The 23241-nt window shown below is 38.1% G+C and overlaps 1 protein-coding gene across 2 annotated transcripts in view; it reads right to left on the bottom strand.

Annotated features, from left to right (window-relative positions):
- fndc3ba (fibronectin type III domain containing 3Ba) overlaps window positions 1-23241 on the bottom strand; it is a 193678-nt gene that overhangs the window by 47817 nt on the left and 122620 nt on the right. For both annotated transcript variants that reach the window (XM_033988140.2, XM_033988141.2), the window contains exons 8-15: window positions 19419-19477; window positions 11502-11653; window positions 10504-10563; window positions 10276-10414; window positions 9419-9472; window positions 8347-8471; window positions 5458-5632; window positions 3575-3661 (exon numbers count right to left, since the gene is read on the bottom strand). In XM_033988140.2, the coding sequence (XP_033844031.1) occupies window positions 3575-3661; window positions 5458-5632; window positions 8347-8471; window positions 9419-9472; window positions 10276-10414; window positions 10504-10563; window positions 11502-11653; window positions 19419-19477 (851 nt within the window). The remainder of the gene's footprint in view (window positions 1-3574; window positions 3662-5457; window positions 5633-8346; window positions 8472-9418; window positions 9473-10275; window positions 10415-10503; window positions 10564-11501; window positions 11654-19418; window positions 19478-23241) is intronic.

Raw genomic sequence — 23241 nt, 5'->3', positions numbered from 1 at the left:
GGTGAACATGTTTGAGTAGAAGGATTTCTGCGCGAATTGGCGTCATGAACAGGATGGTATATTGTGTGTATTTTTTCTGATATTATGTTTAGAACTTGTAGTTATACTTTGACCGTGGTTTGTGTAGCTTTAGAGTTTTTGAGTACACGCTCGCCTTGTGACTGGACTGGCCTCCTATCGGTCATTTTGTTCATTTCTTTGTATTCACATGATGTAAATAACCGCGCGGTCACTTGTGTAACCACCATTTTGATTTATAATTAAGATATTGTTTGTATTTGTTTATTCTTTCTCTTGTAAATAACCTCACACTCACACGCCCACACCCCAAGTAAGGCCATTAAAGGTACGTTCTACCCATACCTGCCTGTGGACTCCCTCATTCTTCAGTCTCACCTGAACGCACTCCCCATTTCATTAAAACATAGTAAACATCATTATTTTAAGATTTTACAAAATGTTTTGCCTCGTCTTTTCTACTTTTCCAATTTTGGTTTATTAATTTACTTTATGGTTTTACCGGTATGATATGTGTAGTTACGTAGCAACCTTAATGCTAACAAAAGCCAAAACTTGTCTAAATTACACAATAATTATGCTTAGACAAATAAAAATACATACAACACCTGTATTTTGTTAAATCAGTGTCTAAACTGTCAGAAAAAAATTGAAATTGTTGCTGCATTTTGGATGAAACCGATTGAAATACTTCCTGTGTTTTCCAACTTTCTGTTTTCCGCTTTTCTTTGTAAACTATGATAAATATTTACCACAGGGACAATCCCACCAAACCAAGTCATAATAAACAAAAACAAAACATATTAAACTGTCAAATGCACTTTAATAACAGTTCTGTCCTCTGTTTGGATACTTTAGTGCCACAAATGCAGTGTAACAATCTGGTGACAAACATTTAAACTCACTCCCGCACCTGTTTTTAATGTTTTAAATGGACTTATGTAATTATATGTTTTGTTTTTTGTTTGTATTTTTCTGTATTTTAGTGGGGCGTCCATGAAAAGGAGCGTCCATCTCAGTGCTCATTGTGCTCGTGGCCTCATTGTTTCACAGATTTTTTCCAATGGAACTTTGCATGCTTTTTTATCGCAGTGTGACTCTGAAGTGCTGTACGTTTGCAATTTGTTTTCTCCCCGACAAAACCCACAATGTCGATGAAACGTTCTGCACCGACAAAGGCGCCTACGAAGGTTTGAACTTTGAGAGAGTTTAAACAAGAGAGAAATGTGAGAAAATGTTAATGCCTGTGTGAGAAAAGTGTATAAAGTGTGTGGTGAGGGGTTTTACAGACAAAAACTGAGAATAATGTAAAAAATAAAGCTGATACTTCTCAGATTTCGCCTATTACGGGTTATTTTTAGAACGTAACCCTCACGATAAACGAGGGACCAGTGTAAATGAATCATAAACCTGTGACGTTCCTACTTATACAGTGTTTACCATGAATAGAGAAGAATATGGCGCCCCCTACAGTCTAAAAATAACTGCGATTACACTTTGGCATTGCAAAATCACACTGTATCACCCATCGTCAAACATTTAAAAGTAACTATACGGAGCTGAAACAACTGATTTAAGCTTAAATACAGGCAATAAACAATCATATATAATCCAAAAATATTATAAAATAAAATGGTTAAAGTCTTGTGGCCACAGGAAATACTGTTATATGTTGTTTTTCAGCACGTTTCCATCTGTACATTGCGTATTCACGTTGTTGATTTGTTGCCTGTACAGCGCTGAATACGTCTGGAGCGAAATTACAGCCAATTCACACTAGGTAATTCCCGACATTTCTTTCCCAGACGGATGCAGTTTTATTACCACTAAAATGACAAGCCAAGTTCTGTTGCTATCCTCTGAAATGTTTATCTTGACACTAGAACATTACACAGAAAAAATACGTCTCCTTCCCTTCCAGTTTTTTACAGTATTTTCACAGTGAATCATGTCCCGTCATTTCTGTTCTCTCACACAAGCTAAACTAATTTTGTCCTCCAGTGTAATTTTATGTCATATTAGAGTTTGCCGCTCGCTCGTCTCCGTGGAGATACTGTTGCTTTGCCTGAAATGTCCTGCAGTCTGCCATTAAACGGCCTGTGCCCATTTTTTTCCCGCATGTTATTGAGCAAAATTCGTCTTGCCCCAGTACAGAAATATGGTATAAGATGTTAAGGTTGAAGTAAGTTTGCGTCTAATCTTAAAGCGTTTTACTGTGCGTTAATCAGGAAGTGCGCGGTAGCATTCTAGTTGTTGTTAGTGCACTGCAAACAGGTTAAAATTAACTTGTTTAAGATGGTAAAAATCATATCTATCTTACACTTATATACCGTGTTTTCTGGACTATAAGTCGCACTTTTTGTCATAGTTTGTTTGTAGGGGCGACTTATACTCAGATGCGACTTATTTGTGAAATTATTAAAATATATAAGTTCACATTTTTATTATTGTCACACTGAGAACTGCAGAAAGGCTTGTAAACCAGTATGTTCAGAAGCAACACTGAGGACAAAGAATTCAACAGATTTAGTGACTTGGAGTGAGATCCAGAGTAAACTTGTTGCTTGTTTTTTCTGTTTTATTTATTTGATTAACTGTTAATATCTTAGGTTAACAAATCAGACACGTGTTCAGTTCTGTCTGTGCTTCATGTCGCTGAATAAATATAAATGTGTTACGTTAGCGTGATGTACTGATATTCAGCCTGTTGTTCCACATTTTATTATTATTATTATTATAACTTGCCTTTAAAGATAAAATGTCTGTTCTTGGTCTCGGATTTTGGAAAATAAATTTCCCCCAAAAATGCGACTTATATATGTTTTTTTCTTCATTATTATGCTTTTTTTGGCTGGTCCGACTTATACTCCAGAAAATACTGTACATTATTTTAAAGACACTACGCAACTTTTCAACTCCTGGAGATGTTATTACTGTCAAGAATATTCTACAGTACGGCCCTAAACATATCTCCACAGAGACGAGGAGGTGCGACTTATACTCCAGAGCGACGTATAGTCCGGAAAATCCAGTAGTCTTGTTGTTTTAGACCTGATTTGCACCAAAAACTAAGCATCTGTATAACTTACTACAGGTTTTTGCAAATTTCCTACAGGCTCCTTGCTTTCTTTATATGAATCTTGTATCATCTATCTTGTTAAAAAAAAATATAAATTTTTTTGTTTGTTTGTCAACCAAATTCAAGCTCAATACATTTTCTCCGATGCATAAAAAGTGACTTCCGATGCTTAAGCTCGGTGTTAAGAAATAGAAGAAAATGAAAATGTTAAGATTTTTTTTTTTTTTTTAAATTAATTATTATGCATTTTTGGGCTGGTGCGACTTATACCCCAGAGCGACTTATAGTGCAGAAAATACAATATCTGGCCAGTGAATTAATAAATACAAAATATAAATACTGTAGAACGCTCAAAGCAAAGCGACTATCTCCATAGAAACAGGAGGCAGACCCATCAGAAACATTACATGAAATTATTTTGTGAGTTTGAATGGGAAAAATCCATATGAGGTAATTTATGTATCTAAAAAAACTCACCCTGAATTTATACTGCGTACTTCTCTTCAGGCCTTGTACAGTACAGGTCAAGTTATCTCCAGTGTACTTTGGATGAAAGTCTGTTCCCTGTAATAAAAATAAAATATATGTTAGCTTTCTTTATGCGCTTGAGCCAACAAACGTGGACTTATGAGCGTTCAAAGCGTTTTTAAGAATGAAGTTGCTTTTTTATGCTATAGGAAATCCAAGGATAAGAGAAACATCTGGAACACATCTCTGGTTTAATATGTTTAGTTCTGATCACTGCCGACACATTTATGGTTGAAGATTTACGGTTTTGGGAGAATTCAGTGACCCCTCCCCTCGTCACGGCCAGGTAGTGTTTGGATTTGAATTGATTTATTTAGTCAAATGTTTTCTCAATGACAGTACAAACGGATGACCGGAATTCCACAGAAGAGTCCGACGAAGGGGAATGAGATTGATTTTGAATGAACTGTTGGAAAATAACCAAAAAATACCAAAACAATAATAATAAAATAATAAATAAATAAAATAATAAATAAATAAATTAATAAATAAAATAATTAATAAAATAATTAATAAATAAAAATATAAATAAATAAAAGAATAAAAGAATAAATAAATAAAGAATAAGAGAATAAATAAATAATAGCATAGTTTTTTCTTTTACATTAGTTATCCTTATAAGTAAAATGGGTAGCAATGATAGGCCAGTATTAGTTGTATATTAAGAGCAGTGTAGTAGCATTTGTACAAATTTACTTCCATCTCTTAGTAGGAACTTTTATTTATAAACTACACCGATAGTAGCGAAATGATAAGATTTTATTGCTCGAGTCCATTTTCTGCATTAATATCTGATTAGAACACCTTTTCCACCGTTGCACTTTTTTCTGTACATTGCAAAAATTAACACTGAGCACACAAATGAAAATAACTTGAATATTTATAATAGTAATCGATCTTTAAAGGGCTCATATTATGCCATTTTCGGATCCAAGTTTTAATGGAGTTTTGTTTTGTTTCATTCACTCAACCCTGCATATTTCTTCTCTCAAACTAAAAATGAACAAACATTGCATTGTTTTAACTACAAATGCCATAATTCTTTTAAATGTAATCGTTTCAGGTTCCTGTTTATAGACGCCATTTTGAGGACTTTTAAAGGGCCCGTGTTACGCTATTTATGATCTACAGTGTGTTATAATGTTGTTGTGCTGTTTCCGCATCAAAAAAACAGACCTGGATTTGTGTTTTGTTTCATTCTCACATGTTTAACGCACAAACCCTGCATGTTTAGGAGTGCACTGAAAACACTCTGTTCCACTTTGTGATGTCATCATGTGGTAATACAGGAAGTGCTCCACTGCGTTTTTAAATTCCATTCAAACACCTTCACTAGATCATTATTATTTGGATAATTTCAGCCCTGGAATTGCCGATCTCTACTCAAAAAAAAAAGGGTAAAATGTAGCTGTTAACTTGAAAACAACCACTTTATGACATCACGAGGTGGAACAGAGCATTTTGAGCTTTGGAGATGTAGACAGATTAATAATAAAGTGTTACTCAAACAACAAAACACAACTCCAGGTGTGTTTTTGATGAGGTCACATTATAACATGGCTTAAAACTCACGAGAGTCAATTTTGCGTAATATAGAACCTTTAATTTATTGCGACCACATTAGATTTAATTACTTATATAATGTTGTTACTGGTTTAATAATATTGTTTCCAAGACATTTAAGCTCAAAACTCTTCAAATAATAACACAGATCTGTCTATTAATATATTTTAACTTGTCCAAACTACACAAATCCAACTGAATATTTTGTTTTCGAGTAATGCGTTTGCTTTCTGCCGAGTATTTGTTTCAAGATAAACGTGTTCACTTACGGTGTTGTCTTCCTGGATCTCGAGTGTGTATTTGAGCTGTTCTTCAGTGGAACTGCCCTCCGGTCGACCCCACTCCAGGGTGACCCAGGACACCCCGGCCCGAACCAGTCTGGGAGCCAAGGGCAGAGCCGGCAATGTGCCCATAGTGTAGTACACCATCTCTGTGCTGAAGCCACTGCAACACAACAACACAGATCAGCAGGATTATTGTTATTGCTCTGATAAATATTGATGGGATTTTTAATTATGCGGAGAAAGGAGAGTGGGAGATGAGTGCGAGAGGGTAGAGACATGTAGCGAATGTTAATACAGATTGAAATAAACACACTAGGGACGTCACAATATCACATTTTAGTGTTTAAATCTTTGAGAGAAGCACCTAATCATTTCACTATTATTTACAATTACTGACAACTTGAACAAAATAACTGAGAATGATCAATCGTCAGACTTTTATACAGTGGTTTGTCATTTATCGCGGGGGTCACGTTCTAAAAATAACCCGCAAAATCAGCTTTCATTTTTACAGTTACTTTATATGTTTCTGGCTGTAAAACCCCTCACCACACACTTTATACACTTTTCTCATACAGGCGTTAACATTTTCTCACATTTCTCTCTTGTTTAAACTCTCTCAAAGTTCAAACCTTCGTAGGCGCCTTTGTCGGTGCAGAACGTTTCATCGACATTGTGTGTTTTGTCGTGGAGAAAACACATTGCAAACGTACAGCACTTCAGAGTCACACTGCGATCCAACATTTATGTGAATTTGTCTGAACACATTCTGTACTGTACAGGAGACACGGCACGGAGGAGACTGATGGACAACGGTCTACAGTCCAACAGCCAATCAGGATGCAGAACACAATGCACGCTCATACAATGTAAAAAAAAGCATGTAAATGAGCACAAAAAAAAAAAAAAAAAAAATCCGCAAAACAGCGAGACCACGAAAGGTGAACCAGCGATATAGCGAGGCACGACTGTACATCAAGAAACCTCATTCATACACCAGTTTACGCAGACACTGGGGACGAGGAGGGTTGAGTGTCTTGCCCAAGAACACAACGACAGCATTCATCTGTGGGAGCTGGAATCAAACCGCCAACCTGTCGACCAGTGGATCCGACCGCTCAACCAATAATGTTAACATCAAGAGCGGGATTCGAACCACCAACCTTCGGATCAGTGGACAAAGGCTCTACCAACTAAACTCCTGCCAAACGCCTTATTTCTACACTATAGATCGCAGTTCTTGTTTTGATATTCTGAATTTACAAACTGCCTACTTGATGTTTCCACTTCAAGTAAGAAAAAACACCCAAATGCAGTTGTTTTGGTGCACGAGGGCGAGCTCGAGTTCAGCGAGGTTGCCTGATACGTCTCTTTCACCCACCAATCGCTCCGCTCGCTCCCCCCTTTTCCGCGGCCCTCCATAGACGCCACGTAATGACAAACAGGGCTGCGAGTTGAGATTGAAATGGAGGGAAAATGACAGTAGAAAGAGAAAGGCGGCCAGTGAAAAACATGTTTCAGTCCATTACGGTGCATCAGGTCTCATTAAATGCTATATATTTTTACGGCTCGGTCCTGTGTCCCATCTGTCACCACATGTCTATGAAGGACAATATATGCCCGACATCTGTATTTCTGCCGACCATTTAACACATAAAAAACAGATTTGAGGCTTGAAAAACTGATCCTAGAAAGCAAATCACTACCAACTATGTAAATAAATATTACACTTAAATCACCACTTGACTAACATTATAATTATTATGTTTTTATAACCACAACAACACGTAAGAGTAATTTAAAATACATAAAATAAAGAAAGAAATGGTCCAAGTATTTACTGAGATGAGAGAAATTGTAACTGCCGTAGATTAGATCACTTTTTTTTTTAATTTAAGGTTTTTGCAACAGACAAACAATTTAAAAAAAAGCACAAAATCTGTAAACACAAAAAACAAAATCGTATCAGAAGGTATAAGAAACACAAACACATAAAATATTTTTACACTTTTTCATATTTTTGCACTTTTTTGTACTACTAGAATTAAAATAGAAAGAGCACTGTTACACGGTAAAATATGTCGCTCGTTGGAGTAAAAACATGGCACCTAAAAACTCAAAGAAGTCAAATTTTATTAAAGAAGACCCAATTGTGCTTGTGTTCGCTATATAGTAAAAATCTATGACACCCAGGGATTATTTTATTATAATTTGCATCATAATATTCATCTAAAACGACTTAAATCAAAGAAACAAGTCCATTCACTCCCATGTTTGTGAACTGCAACGCCCAACGGGAGCCGACGATACCATAAACGTCAAAATAAAGAGTCGTGTAGCTGTTGGTTCCTCATGTGGAGAGCTACGGAACACCAACGAATCCTACGCGTGTCACGGAATAAGAAAACGTGGACTGATCAGCAATATGGCGTCTTGAAAATAAGCTCAATAAAATGCTCAGAAATACATGAATCACTCTAAAAAACAACTTCAAGAGGGTGAAAGTGAAGGGAAAACGACTAAAACGAGGTTAATAGCTTTGAAAGGTTGATTTTGCAGTGTAGGTTTGCTTTAAAATTACTCGAGTAAAGGCACTGGAGTAAATATAACTAGTACTGCCCATATCTGAAGTACTGTAACTCACTTTTGCTTCAAACACATAAATATTATAAACTTCAGTGGACATTTCTAGGTTCAAAATGGACATGATTCCTGCGTTTCTCCTTCCTGTTATAGGCAACATTTCAAGGACTTTTTCCCCATTCGAAAGATATAACACTTTATTTTAAATTGCTAATCGCTACGGCAATGTCCCTATTCTATCATCATTCTGAAACGCATGGACAGCAGCAAAGACAAGAAGAAGAAGAGTACCTTGTGCCGATGTCGTTGTGTGCAGCCACTCTGAAAGTGTAACCGCAGGCCGGGAAGAGCCGCGTCAGTTTACAGTGTCTCTGGCTCCCGAAATAAAATTCTCTGAAAACACTGTTCTTCTTTCCCTGCAGGAGACAGTGTGAAAGTTTAGAATACAAGCATTAACATGGCTGTACCCGGGGTTAAAATGAAGCAGTTTGTCGTTTGAATCGTAAAGTGCGCTGTTAACATTGCAGCTGCTGTTAGCGCTTAGCATTATCGTGATGGCGAAACTCTGCTCTGGGCTCTTTTTACACTTTTGTACAGTGACTTAATAAGAGGTCATTCACTTGGCGACTTTGAAACTCTCAGATGGAGGTGAAATTATTACACATATGGGTAAGTCAGCATTTTGAAAAGAAATCCCCATGCAAAAATTTAAGAAATGAAAATCATTTGTCCAAAAATGTGATGTAATAAGACTGTATCATTATAATAATCACTTTTGTATTATTATTATTATTATTATTATTATTATTATTATTATTATTATTATTATTATTATTATTATTATTATTATTATTATTATTGTATTTATTTATTTATTTACTGTAATTTTATTTCTTTATTTTTTTTGCTATAGAAAGGATCATGCTTTCTTAATGGGACTTTGGCCAAACTTTTTTTTTTTTTTTTTATTATAAAATTGGTACTTTGATTCTTGATTAGAAAATTTTACAAGTCGTCCAGTTTATACAAGTCCTGCAGTTTAGCATAACCAAGAGATGAGGGAGAATTTGGTCTAAATGATGTACTGTATTTTCCACAGTATAAGTCGCATTGGAGTATAAGTCGCTCTGGAGTATAAGTCGCACCAGCAAAAAAATGCATAATAACGAAGGAAAAAAAAAAAATTGACATATAAATCACATCTGAGTATACGTCACACCCCCGGCCAAACTATGAAAAAAAGTGCGACTTATACTCCGGAAAATACGGTGATAAATAACATTTCCCAGTATCCGCTCAGTGACATGTTTACGCGCTTTTTTCAGAATGTGTTGGTCAGTTTGATGACGTCTGAAGAGCTCACCTCATCCCACTCCAGAAGGTAGTTTGTGATTTTGGATCCGTTGTCGCCCGGGGCCTGGACACAAAAAAAAAAGGATTAAATAAAGAGAAGAGACATTCACAAAGTCAGACAAAAAACAGCAGAGTTTGCATCATTATGTCTCAAGAAGCTTTTATAAATAGTAACAGGATTCGTGGTGAATCAGAGGCAGGTTTGGTACAGGATAACTGTATAACTTTAGAGATTTTAGATGACAAAAATAAAATCACATTATGTTGATTATGTCATGAAAAAAATTTGTAGATTAACACAGGTGAAAAATTGAAATGTAAAAAATCAAAATCAGCCCTAAAACTGAGATCAATAATTGGATTTACTAAAGAATTAAAGACAAACTATGTGACTTTTCTGCAGGAGGATGCACCACCTGGAATGTTCCACAGTATGGCATTGAAGTTTTCATACAGAAAAGCATAAGACGCCATTAGGCAAAGTTACAGGTCACATCTGTGGAGAGGCGGACTCACTCAAATTAAGAGATGTTTTTAAAAGGTATTTTTGAGCAGTAAATAAACCTACCGAATTAATGCAAAATAAATAAGCTACAAAATAAATATGCTACTTAATGCAAAATAAATACGCTACTTAATGCTAAATAAATACGCTACTTAATGCTAAATAAATACGCTACTTAATGCTAAATAAATAAGCTACTGTGGAACATTTCAGGCAAAGAAACAACAACTTCATGGAAACAAACCGGTTGCAAGCGCTCCATCAGAAAAGTGTAAGGATTTTTTCAACCTAGACAAAAGCTTGAATCTACAAAAAATGTGTTGTCCTATTAGTGTGATGATATTTGTAGAATCCAGCGGTACCTTCCACTGCAGGGTGAGCGAGCTCTTAGTTCGATGGGACAGTTTAGGGGGTAGAGGGACGTCTGGGACACTGCAGTGTGTGGTGAAAGACCCAGCCTCCGAACATGAGCCTCGGAATGAGTTGTACATTGCAGAAACCCTAAAAAGCCAAAGTGTCATTAGCCTTTTGTAGTTAGAGTCATTCTGGTGATGCATTCAGCGGTAATTAAATTTATCCAAAGACCTTACCGTACGTGGTAGTCCGTCGCTGGCCTCAAGTCTTTAAGAAGGTACTCCAACTCCTCCCCGCTGGAAAACAGTTTGAACATTTAAATTAAAAAAGGTCAATCGCATTACAAGTGAATGTGTTCAGACAAATTTACATAAATGTTGGATCGCAGTGTGACTCTGAAGTGCTGTACGTTTGCAATTTGTTTTCTCCCCGACAAAACCCACAATGTCAATGAAATGTTCTGCACCGACAAAGATGCCTACGAAGGTTTGAACTTTGAGAGAGTTTAAACGAGAGAGAAATGTGAAAAAATGTTAGAAAAGTGTATAAAGTGTGTGGTGAGGGGTTTTATAGCCAAAAACATATAGAATAACTAAAAAATAAAGCTGATACTTCGCCGATTTCACCTATTGCGGGTTATTTTTAGAACGTAACCCCCGCGATAAATGAGGAAGCATCAAACTTGAATATATAATGGTCAAAATCATCTTAAAATTACTTTAAAAAGTAGTATTTTTGTTGTTGTGTAGTAAAAACATAATGACTTTGCATTATTTTTACAACAGGTTCAAACCTTTTCCATTTAACCAGGACTGAAGAAGAAAGGTAAAGATGCACTCTGTAACTTTCCTGTTTGACGATCAGCCCCATGGAGATGATTACTGGTTACCCTGGAATGTTTCACCATATTGCATAAAACTGAAAATCACTAAAACTATATTTCATTGGTTAAAAAATACCACGGGAAATGGGAAACGGGGAAATCTGTGAGCAGCGTCGCCTCTCCACAGATCTGACGTGTAACTGGCCCTAGCAGTGCCACCTTTTCTCCGTGGTTACAGTTTGAGAAAAAGAAGTATAGAATATAGACGTTTAACAGCATCCTATTGTTCATTCCAGACAAAGAAATCCCATCTCCTTGACGACAAGCAGTTCGCTGACTAGACTCCTCAAGAAAAGTTCCACAGTGTAGCTTTAATCACACAACAAGGATCTCTAGGACACATTATCGTACCTGTATATGAGTCTGTATTTTCCATCTCGTCCTTTGTCCGACAGAGAGACTTCGTAGGAGCAGGACACAGGAGCACCGTTACTGAGCCTGTTCACCAGTCCTGTAGGGGGCGCCCAAGACAACCGAGCTGCCCGCGCCTGAACATTTGACACCTGAAACACGAAGAAAAGAGGATGTTATTATGTTAAGTAATGTTACATGTGTGGAACAGTCCTGGGTTGCACTAACTTCTCTCAAAGACGGTAAAAATAATCATCATTTTATCTACGCATTTTGGTTTCACAATGTTAAACAACATCTGGTAAAAAAACAAAACAGAAAATAATGTTTATAACTGTAAAGCAGCTCTGTCCAAGCTTCACAGAGGGCTTCAAACTGAAACATTAGAATGTAGAGAGAGCTACAGGTTTTACAGAGCCGCTCTTTATATCTTTGTATCATAGCAACCAAAGAGCCAATCCGAAACGAGACTGTTAAAGGTAACGCCCCTTCCCGAATGCGCCGCTGTTTTAGCAGAGAGTAACAGGGAGCTTAGCAACGCTGTCAATCAAATCTGTTGCTAACGCTAACGAGAGCGACCTCTAGGAAAGAAGGCGCCTGATTTGTCTGTTATTAATGTTCATATCTGGTGTAATGGTTTAGACCTGGTTTAGTCCTGGTTTAGTCTTGGTTTAGTCTTGGTTTAGTCCTGGTTTAGTCCTGGTTTAGTCCTGGTTTAGTCCTGGTTTAGCCTTGGTTTAGTCCTGGTTTAGTCCTGGTTTAGTCCTGGTTTAGTCCTGGTTTAGTCCTGGTTTAGCCCTGGTTTAGTCTTGGTTTAGTCTTGGTTTAGCCCTGGTTTAGTCTTGGTTTAGCCCTGGTTTAGTCTTGGTTTAGTCCTGGTTTAGTCCTGGTTTAGCCCTGGTTTAGTCTTGGTTTAGTCTTGGTTTAGCCCTGGTTTAGTCTTGGTTTAGACCCGGTTTAGACCTGGTTTAGTCGTGGTTTAGTCCTGGTTTAGTCCTGGTTTAGTTCTGGTTTAGTCCTGTTTTAGTCCTGGACACAGTAGCAAAATAAAAACCCCAGGATCATGTAGAGGGTTAATACGAAAATTTTAAGACCAAAATAACGAGTCTGACAGCAGCAGGTACAGAGAGGGGCAAAATGTTTCCAATATTCCAAAGCTCGATGGATTTGGAAGCGTGTTCGTGCTCACTTCCTATTTGGAATGTGGCTTCTAACAGATTAGCTACATGTACGTCCATTTATATATATATACAGTCTATGGTTGAACTACTGCAATTACCTCACTGTCATAGTACTGGATGTTGTAAGTGCAGTACTGGCAGCAGTCAGATTAGAAGTAGTTGTAGTACTCAGCGCCGTCACTACTTTCTACTTATATGTGTTTACGATGAGAAGCCGATGAATAGCGACGTAAAGTCTATAGGCGCACGTCTGATGCATTACATAAAATCTGTCTCCATGGTAACTGTGTACACATAATGTTGTATTCAGACTTTATACGGCCGACGTTATCGCAGCCTTTTCACAGAGTTACTCAAATGAACTGTTTCAGAGCCACTCGAAAAGACGGGACAGACACGATGTCGCCGTGAATTTCAATACGTTTCCCTTTGTGTTTGCGGCGTTGCCAGATTGAGGACGTCTGTGCAGATTTGAGCGTCGGGCTCATGGAGGGAGATACAGTTTAATGTCATTTAAACTGAGTCTGCTGCAGCGCTGGTCCTTTGAATCCACAATGAAGGGAGGGAAACGATAAACACAACCACGTTCTGACTGAAACAGACGGGACACACGGACGGGACACACGGACGGGACACACGGACGGGACACACGGACGGGACACACGGACAGGACACATGTCTGAGAACGACTGAGCTCAGGGATAGAGACGGTCTGGTGACAGAGTGTTTCTAAGTATGTGCGCAAATACTTCTGAGGACTACAAATACTTCTGAAGACGAATTAAGTTTGTCAAAATGGTAATACACAGATACTGTTTGACATTGAATCTAGTATCAAAATGAGATTCTAATTTGAACTACCACAACTATTACTGCAACTACTACTATTACTACAGTAATTACTGCAACTACTACTATAACTACAGTAATTACTACAACTACTACTATAACTACAGTAATTACTGCAACTACTACTATTACTACAGTAATTACTGCAACTACTACTATTACTACAGTAATTACTGCAACTACTACTATAACTACAGTAATTACTGCAACTACTACTATTACTACAGTAATTACTGCAACAACTAGAACTACAACTACAACTACAGCTATTACGATAACTATTTCTGCAACTACTATAACTACAGCTATTTCTACAACTGTTACTGCAACTATTACTGCAACTACAACTATTACTAGTACAACTACACCTCTGATTGCAACAACTACAACTACTAATACTACAACTACAGCCATTACGGCAACTACTACATTTAAGGCTATTACTGCAACTACTACAACAGCTACTAGAATTACAGCTATTATTGCAACTACTTCAACTACAGCAAATACTACTACTACTATCTACAGCTACTGCTACAACTATTACTACAAGTACAGCTATTACTACAAGTATTACTGCAACTACTACAACTACTACTACAACTGCAGCTATTACTACAAGTATTACTGCAACTATCATAACAACTGCTACAACTATTACTGCAGCTATTACTTCAACTACTACTACTACTGAATATATTCTTTATGTCAGATTCTACAGACATTGATCCTGATAAATACTTTGTTTATTTTCACAGGTCCATGTACAAACACATGAATCTAAAAAAAAACACAGCAAGATGATTTTCGTCAGATTTAGCTAAAACAATTTTCCACCTGCAGTATTTGTGTTTGAAGTATCTGTAGATCCTCAATTCCACTGGATAATACTGCTGAGACTCCTCTTCTTCTTCTTCAAAAAAAGTAAATATATAAACTGACTAATAGGTTATATATTAAGAATTATTATTTTTAGGTCAAAAAAGCAGCGTAAAAAAGTCAGGTGACCCTAGAAAAAGTATTTTTCTGGGTCGGATCATAAACTTGACACCAGGATACTGTGAATTCCTGGTTTATTTTTTTTTTATTTTTATATTAATTTAAGGTTGTTGTGGCTTGATTTTCATTCTTTTACCCAAGCTGTCGACTCCTTCGCTCTGAAACCCGCAGGTGTGGACTCTCACGTTTCACAATTACATAAGGAAGGTTAAGTTATGTGGAGGTGAAAATCACACGCACAATTGTCTCTTAAATCCGGCTTGATCCCGGGTCGGTTTAACGCTAACTAAGTCCGGTGGAGTCTATTTCGGTTGGCGCTTGCGGCTGAGGTTTGGAGGTTGCTATGGCGATACCTCATCCCCATCACCTGGTCAAAAGTGACTCTTAAAAGGAAAAGGATTAGGGATTTTAAGAGATTTTTTAATACAACGACGATGATGATGTGGTAGTGGTTACTGTATATTAATAGATCAGTCAAAAAACAGGAGGAGACAGAGACGTTTTTTGCAGTTTTGAAGCCACTTTTGTGCGATAAACAGTTAAAGTGGGTGTCTCAAAATGATCGTAATAGAACTTTTTGTTATACTTTCAAAGAAGTGCGCTGTATAAATGAGATTATAGTCAATTTCATACCGTGTAATTATGAGAGAATTATTAAAATCATCTCTACATATCGGTCTTAAAATATCTCAATTTATTTTAATAGCGTCTTTTTCAGATCAAGGTTTAGTTTGTTTTCATCCCGGTTTCAATTAGGAAAACAACATCAAAACCTGTTTAACTCAGCTGACCGGACACGTAAAAGCACGAGTGAGCAGAAACTGTCAGAAAACAGACTAAACCTTGGTCTGAAAAAAGATCTATTAAAATAAATTAACAGAAGACCAGATGAACCTCATTGGTCGATATTAAATAACTGGTAAATTTAAAAATATATATATATATATACCGTAAATTTCGGATTATAAGCCGCTACTTTTTTTCCACGCTTTGAACCCTGCGGCCTATACAACAGTGCGGCTTATTTATGGAATTTTTACTGGATAACGGCCCCTGGGGGACGCTCTCTAGCTGTAAACGTAAAAGTGAGACAGACGTGGGGGAAAGATTCTGCTCTGAAGAATTCACTAGTTTTGATTTTGAACGATCATTTTGCGCATCATGAAATGGATATGATGCAGTTTTTAAGATAAAGAAACAGAAAGGAAACAGAGCAGGGGTCGGCCTTTAACACGCAAAGAGCCATTTGGACCCACTTTCCACGTAAAATAAAACACTGGGAGCCGCAAATAGTTTTTGACATCTAAAATGAAGATAACACTGTGTATAATAATAATATAACGGAATAATGTAGGTTTTATTTTCACGGACAAGCCTTCTACACGTGGCAGATAAATATGGCAAAAATAACTTAAGTGCATAAAAAAATACAACTCACCAAACCGCTGCATCAGTGGGAGCCCTGCGCTGATTATGTGATTATGTCTACTCTGCTCTGCAGTTTCTTTCAAAAAAAAAAAAAAAAAAACTCTAAAAGCATATCGTTTAATCCCAGGTGCTTATTCTCCATGTGCCAAAGCAGTTTTGAAGGTTTCATTGCCTCATTTGCTTTTCCCGCATATTACGCAGAGCGGACTGTGCGTGAGAGTCACCTGTAGCGACAAACCCAGATTTTAAGTAGGTATTGTCTGTTAAATTTATCTTTGTTTTTCTTGGAGGTCGTAGTCTCCTCTTCTGGCTCCTCAGTTGTCCTTTTCCCCTTTGTTAAAAGCTCTCCAAAGACTTTTGTTTTGGCTCATTTTCACTCGCTTGTGGCTCTACTTTTGGGCGACGTGTCTGATGTGTTATATGTGATACGTCACCGCGGAGACAAGAGCAGATAATAAACTTGCTGCTACATCAAATAGATTTCTGTGGCGATTTCCAGCAGGATTTTCATGATACATCTATGGACGAGCTTATTAGTGTGTCATTAGGGACGGGCCAAAGTTGCTCCTGACCCCTGTGCACACAGAGGAAATAAAAGCAGATTTTCCGTGTTGGTGCAGCTTTATTTTCTAAACCTGCAGATGTGTTCATCCCGTGTTGTTGTCGTGTTGGTGCCAATTTTAAGGCACAGTTTAAAAAAGCGTGTCCGTGCACCGTCTTTCTGTGTAAATATCTCATGTTACAATATGAAAACCTGCGGCTTATATTCAGGTGCGGCTTATATATGTACAAAATTGATTTTCTCTTCAAATTTAGTTGGTGCGGCTTATATTCAGGTGCGCTCTGTAGTCCGAAATTTACGGTATATAAAAATCGCATCCGTATTGGCCTTGTACTTTGTTCAAGAAAAAACATAAAAAACACAAAGAACTGGACAAAACATTCAAAATATGGATTAATTAAAATGGCATTATCCAGTTTTTATCTTGTAAATGAATCAATTCCGTCTCCTCCGACTAAACCTGTCATGACAAATACTATACCGACTTATCGTTCAATATATTAAAAATGGAATAATCATTTTTGCAGGTCACTATTTATCGTGGGGACTTTTTGTGGAGGAGTTCAAGTGTCTCTGGGTCTTGTTCGACGTGAGATTGACAGTTGGATCGGTGCAGCGTCTCGTGGTGAAGAAGGAGCTGAGTCGAAAGGCAAAGCTCTCGATTTACCGTCAATCTACGTTCCTGTCCTCACCTATGGTCATGAGCTTTGGGTAATGACCGAAAGGACAAGATCACGGATACAAGCGGCTGGGTTTTCTCCGCAGGGTGGCTGGACGCACCCTTAGAGAGAGGGTGAGGAGCTCGGAGTAGAACCACAGCTGAGCCTCGGAAATCTGTTCTGAATGCCTCCTGGACGCCTCTATGGGGAGGTGTTCTCGGGCACGTCCCACCGGAAGGAGGCCCCGGAAAAGAGTCGAGGACACACTGGAAGAACTAGATGTCTCTCAAGTGGCCTGGGAACGCCTTGGGGTCCCACCGGAGGAGCTGGAGGACGTGTCTGGGGTGAGGGAAGTCGGAGAGTCCCCGCTTAGACTGATGCCCCGGCCAGGATAAGCGGAAGAAAATGGATGGATGGGCTTTTTGTTAGTACTAGTCGGGAACTTTTTGTTATTTTTCCTGTTCTACGATTAGATTAGAGTTTCCATCTGCTGATTATTCATAACGTTTGTGTTTTTAGCAAAATTGTGCGTTTAGAATAGTTTTTAGAGATAATTCTGGCTATATTTTTAGTGGAATAAATTGGTTTCAATATTATCGCTTATTGTCTAGTCTATATTTTTCTATATATCGCACTTCAAAACAATTTTATCAATCACAAATATGTATATAATGCTGATGAATAAGACCTGATTGTGCGTTTACGTTCTCCCTGCTTCATTTAACCATCAAAAACACGTAAAAATCCATGCATGTGAATACTAGCGATGTGCCAAAGCGTTTATGAGGGTTTAATAATCCAAATACAACCAATCCTGAACACAAAGAAGCCGTGTATATTGCACCATGAGTAGTTCTGACACTAAAAATCCCTAAACAGACGACACAAAACACATTCTATCCCCTCGTTTCCTCTCAGATTTCATTTCAGGCTCTATAACTTCATCAAATCGCCATGAAGGTAAACAGAATTGCCAAGAGCAGCTAATATGGTGAAGATCTTGATGAAATATTTTCTCATATGAGTTTTTTTTCCCCCACTGCGACACCTGCCTCTGCTGCAGTGTGTGGAGTGCACTCAGCTCCATCCATCTCAACACAACACAGCTCTGAGCACGTCCTCTGATCGCTCCAATCAATAACTGGACAAATATCTAAGGCATTATTCTCCGTAACCTCGTGACATTACGACAACAATCACCTCAGGGGATACTCAAACCTCCACGCTTTTTCATTCGAGTTTCAATTACAAAAGGTTGTCAAACTGCGGTGGTGTTACTTCTTGTTTTTCAAGTGGTGTTAAAGAGTGTTCAAGTGTATGTTTAGATTTATATAGAACCAGGAGCAAAGAACAATTATGTGTCCAATGTTTGTCCTGGTTTGAGCCTAGTTTAGACCTGGTTTAGTCCAGGTTCAGTCCTGGTTTAGTCCTGGTTTAGTCCCGGTGTAGTCCCGGTTCAGTCCCTGTTCAGTCCTGCTTTAGTCCTGGTACAGTCCTGGTACAGTCCTGGTACAGTCCTGGTACAGTCCTGGTACAGTCCTGGTTCGGTCCTTGTTCGGTCCTGGTTCAGTCCTGGTTCAGTCCTGGTTCAGTCCTGCTTTAGTCCTGGTTCAGTCCTGGTACAGTCCTGGTACAGTCCTGGTACAGTCCTGGTACAGTCCTGGTATAGTCCTGGTACAGTCCTGGTTCAGTCCTGGTTCAGTCCTGGTTCAGTCCTGGTTTAGTCCTGGTTTAGTCTTAGTTTATTTTAATCTTTGTGTCTTTCTCCTCTTTTGATAAATAATTTTCCTTTTTCAAAATCAACTGTACATTTTCATGCATTTATTTATTTATTTTTTACAAAAGAGACACTAAACTCGTCTTTAAAGTGTAAACAGTTTCACACAGTTCAGATTTTATGATGGAGGGACCCAGTTCACAAAATAAGCAGATGCTGCCACCGTGTGGCCACTACGCAGAGCTTCACTTAAACTGTGAGTATTTAGAAGTAAAGGCCCAGTTTACCTTTACAGTACAGGATTTAAAGTGATGTCTTTACAGTGTACTTTTATTTTGAAATGCAGTTACACTCTCCACTGAACCATTGTCGCATCTGCTGCTACAATAAACCAGTTTTGTTTCATTTTGTGAAAAATTACACATGAAACTGAAATACGCACAAGACATTTATCCCACTTTGACAACATTCCCACATGTTTAACTGTGATGGAAGTGGGATCGTGTGTGGAAAGCTACTCGCCTGTGGTTTATCGATTGTGGACAGCATGTCTTGAACTCGTTTCCCGTCCAGGTCGTTATCTGAAAGAAAAATGAATATGACATTGTTATTCAAAGGTTTTCACAGTGATTTACAGAATAAGAAAGACATTAAAATCACAATACAACAAATCGAAACATAAATAATCACAAATAATCAGCATGAGATTAAAATTAAAGGAGAAAAGTGCAGAATAAAACCATTTCAGTCACATGTACAGATAAACAGAACCATTTGAGACTGGATTTAAACATTGTCAAAGTAGAGGCCTGTCTGAGCTGGTTTAGTCCTGGTTTAGTCCTGGTTTAGTCCTGGTTTAGTCCTGGTTTAGTCCTGGTTTAGTCCTGGTTTAGTCCTGGTTTAGTCCTGGTTTAGTCCTGGTTTAAACCCGGTTTACCCCCCGTTTAGTTCTGGTTTAGTCCTAGTTTAATCTCACTTTAGTCCATCTTTATTCCCACTTTAGTCCTGGTTTACCCCCGGTTTAGTTCTGGTTTAGTCCATCTTTAGTCCCACTTTAGTCCCACTTTAGTCCCACTTTAGTCCCACTTTAGTCCCACTTTAGTCCCACTTTAGTCCCGGTTTAGTCCCGGTTTAGTCCCGGTTTAGTCCCAGTTTAGTCCCAGTTTAGTCCCAGTTTAGTCCCAGTTTAGTCCCACTTTATTCCCAGTTTATGCCATATGAACCATCTCACATGAAGAGGACTAGATGTTCTTTGGTGCTAGTTCATGGAGAGACTTGTTCACACAGAGCTGCTTTAAAGTCTCTGAGCCACAGGAGCCAGAGACCTGAGCCAGAGGACACATGTGTGAAGTACTTCCTGGTTCTAGTCAGGACCTGAGCAGCAGTGTTCTGGATGTTCTGTTCTGTCTTAAGGCTCGTTTGGAGAGGCCAGTGAGCAGGACGTTACAGTTGTCTAACCTACTGGAGACAAATGCAGGGGTAAGTCTCTCTAAGTCTGGTTTTGACTATTTACCTTAGATTTTTGACATGTTTTTTTAGATTATTAAAAGCTGCAGATGTTACCGATTTGATGTGGCTGTTCATTTCAAGTCGGAGTCCATTATTACCTGTAAATTTCTAGCCTGATTTGAAGGTTTTAGAGACAAAGGAGGTGACTGCTGACACATTCTCTCTGTTTCTGTGGCCCAAAAATGAGTCTGAGTGCAGCTGGAGAAAGTTGTTTTGCACAAATGAGTTTATATAAGAGACTTTCACTTGTAGATTTAAAGTTGACGACGTATTTTACCAAATTCAACTCAAAAGTCGAACTATAATTTGCACATCCTTCCCCATTAAAATCCTACAACTTGTTATTGCTTTCCACATTATGCCATTAAAGATCTTGCTAAAACATCTCCAGGAAGACAAGCAAATGGAAGACGCTCCACCAGAAAAGCTACACAGTGAACCTTTAAATAGAACACGCATCTTAACACGGATTTTTTTTTACAAGGGAAAAACATTGAATTCACTATTTTGTCACTCCACATAAGACCTTGGCCACAAAACATCTCAATAGTGGAACAAAACATTCATCGTTACTTCATCTAATCAGAAAGAGGGATGAACAATTGGAAAAACGAATATAATAATTTCCCATAAAACATTAGTCATGAAACCCGGAGTGTAAAAGAAACGTAAAAAACAGAAACACGGCTCTTTTTTCGACAAAGGCACTTCAGTTCTGCACAAACGAGCCTGTTGATAACGCCGCTCTCATTAGCAGATACAAATCGCTCCAGTAATCATGGTTATGTATTATTTTCAATCAGGCGTTTCTACATCTGTGGATAATTGCTGGCAGGGCAATTTGACGTCAGCTTCAGTGACATCATGTTAAAAGTGCAATGCCAAAACGGATAGGGTTTCCTCACAACGTCCCATCGACAAAACAAGGAAGCAGTTGTGTGGATAAAATACAGTCAAATTTACGCCAGTGAAAAGACGAGTGGGGATTTGTGGACAGATGTGGGTTAGTGAAGCGGGAAAAGGCAAAATTCTGCAGAAAAGAACCAATAACAACACGTTTCATTAATGTTCTTAAGAGTTGCACAATCCAGGAGCGCGCTTTGTGATCTACTGTTGTTCTATATTTTATTATTATTATTATAACTTGGCTTTAAAGATAAAATGTCTGTTCTTAGTCTCGGATTTTGTAAAATAAATTTCCCCAAAAAACACGACTTATCGTCCAGTGCGACTTATACATGTTTTTTCCTTCATTATTTTGCATTTGGCTGGTGCGACTTATACTCCAGAGCGACTTACACTCCAGAAAATACTGTAAGTTTTACATCAGATGCCCTTCCAGAAAAACCCTCACCATTACACATATAGAGACCGTTCACTATCTTGAACACTTCTGACAAACCTGACGTTTATTTCCCAACGATGTAATCAAAACCGTATCTAGGCTGTACGTCCAAATCCTCTTCCCAAAAACAACATTTACGAATATACCAGTGCTTGAAAAGTTTATTTAAATTCGGTCTCATTTGTCAAAAGAAGTTTTCTGTTTAAATTTGATGACGGCGACAGATTAGAAAACAAACAAAAGTCATGGAGACGTCGCCTGAGACATGAACACCACCATCACGTCATACGCCGCAAATAAAAGCACTTCTTTAAAAGGTAATGAGTCACTTTCAAGCTTTACGAAAATGACTATTAGGTATGCATTGTAATTTTAGCGCACTGTTATTACTTCTCCTGCAGTGTCTCGCTTTTTGACAACTACTTTAAGCCACTTGTTGAAATACGCACACTTGCACTGAATACTTCTATGCAAATCTAAGCTAGAAAAACACATGCGCTCGTCTGTTTTGACATGTCCACAGGTAATTTAAGGGGCACCGGGGTACGGAGCCGTGGGTAATGGAAGGCTGTCCCCCAGGTTTGGTGCTTGGGTCGGGGTTTTTTCCATCAGAGGAGGCCTGGTTTTCTCGTCTGAGCCGTCGCACTGTAAATCAAACGGAGCACATGTGGCTGCAGAGGTGAAGGAGCAGAGACACAAAGAGGAGAGACAGGAGGACGGGGAGAGGGGAGCGATAAAGATTTTAAAGAGATTTAGTGTAACAAACTTCAAATCAGCGTCGGAGAGTAGTAAAGCGGCCTAACTGATATGTAGTACGAGCAGTGGAAGTTGAATTTGTTGTATATAGCGCTTTTTAAATACAGTTTTATAAGCGGTTTTGCACTTTCAAGACACTCAAAGCGCTTTATATCAAATAACCGCTCACATATTCACACACAGGTTCATGCGCTAGTGTGCGGAGACAATGGGGACGAGGAGGGTTGAGTGTCTTGCCCAAGGACGAAACAAGAGCGTTCATCTGCCGAGAGCAGGATTCCAACCGGTAACCTACGGATTAGCGATCAATCCACGCACCGAGCTACTGTCACCCTTGAAAATCTTGATATTTTTTTTCCAGAAAAAACAAATAATGTGCTAAATATGTGCTAAAAGTTAAGGCAGTAGTGTCCAAATTTTGAAAAATATGGAAGGTCATTTCAAACGGTGCATTTTACATAGTTTACAAAGAGCTGTAGTTTTAATAAAGCTTCAAACATTCACTTTTGGTCTGTATCTTAGTGTAATGTTTGTTTATGAGGTTATAGTGGTAAAATTATAGTAGTTCCATAGTTTGGACTTTAAGGTTTAAGCATCAGACAAATGTAAAATGACTTTGTGCCTTTATCTGGAAGTGACTTTGAATCAGCTCGATTATTTGCAGCATATTATATTTATTATGAAATTTGAATATATTAACTATATTTAAATTTTTAATGTCGTCAAAACAACATA

This window comes from Periophthalmus magnuspinnatus, chromosome 22 (genome assembly GCF_009829125.3).
Source record: "Periophthalmus magnuspinnatus isolate fPerMag1 chromosome 22, fPerMag1.2.pri, whole genome shotgun sequence".
Taxonomy (NCBI): Eukaryota; Metazoa; Chordata; class Actinopteri; order Gobiiformes; family Gobiidae; genus Periophthalmus; species Periophthalmus magnuspinnatus.
The sequence above is the reverse complement of the archived record's forward strand: the minus strand, read 5'-3'. Positions and strand labels throughout refer to the sequence as shown.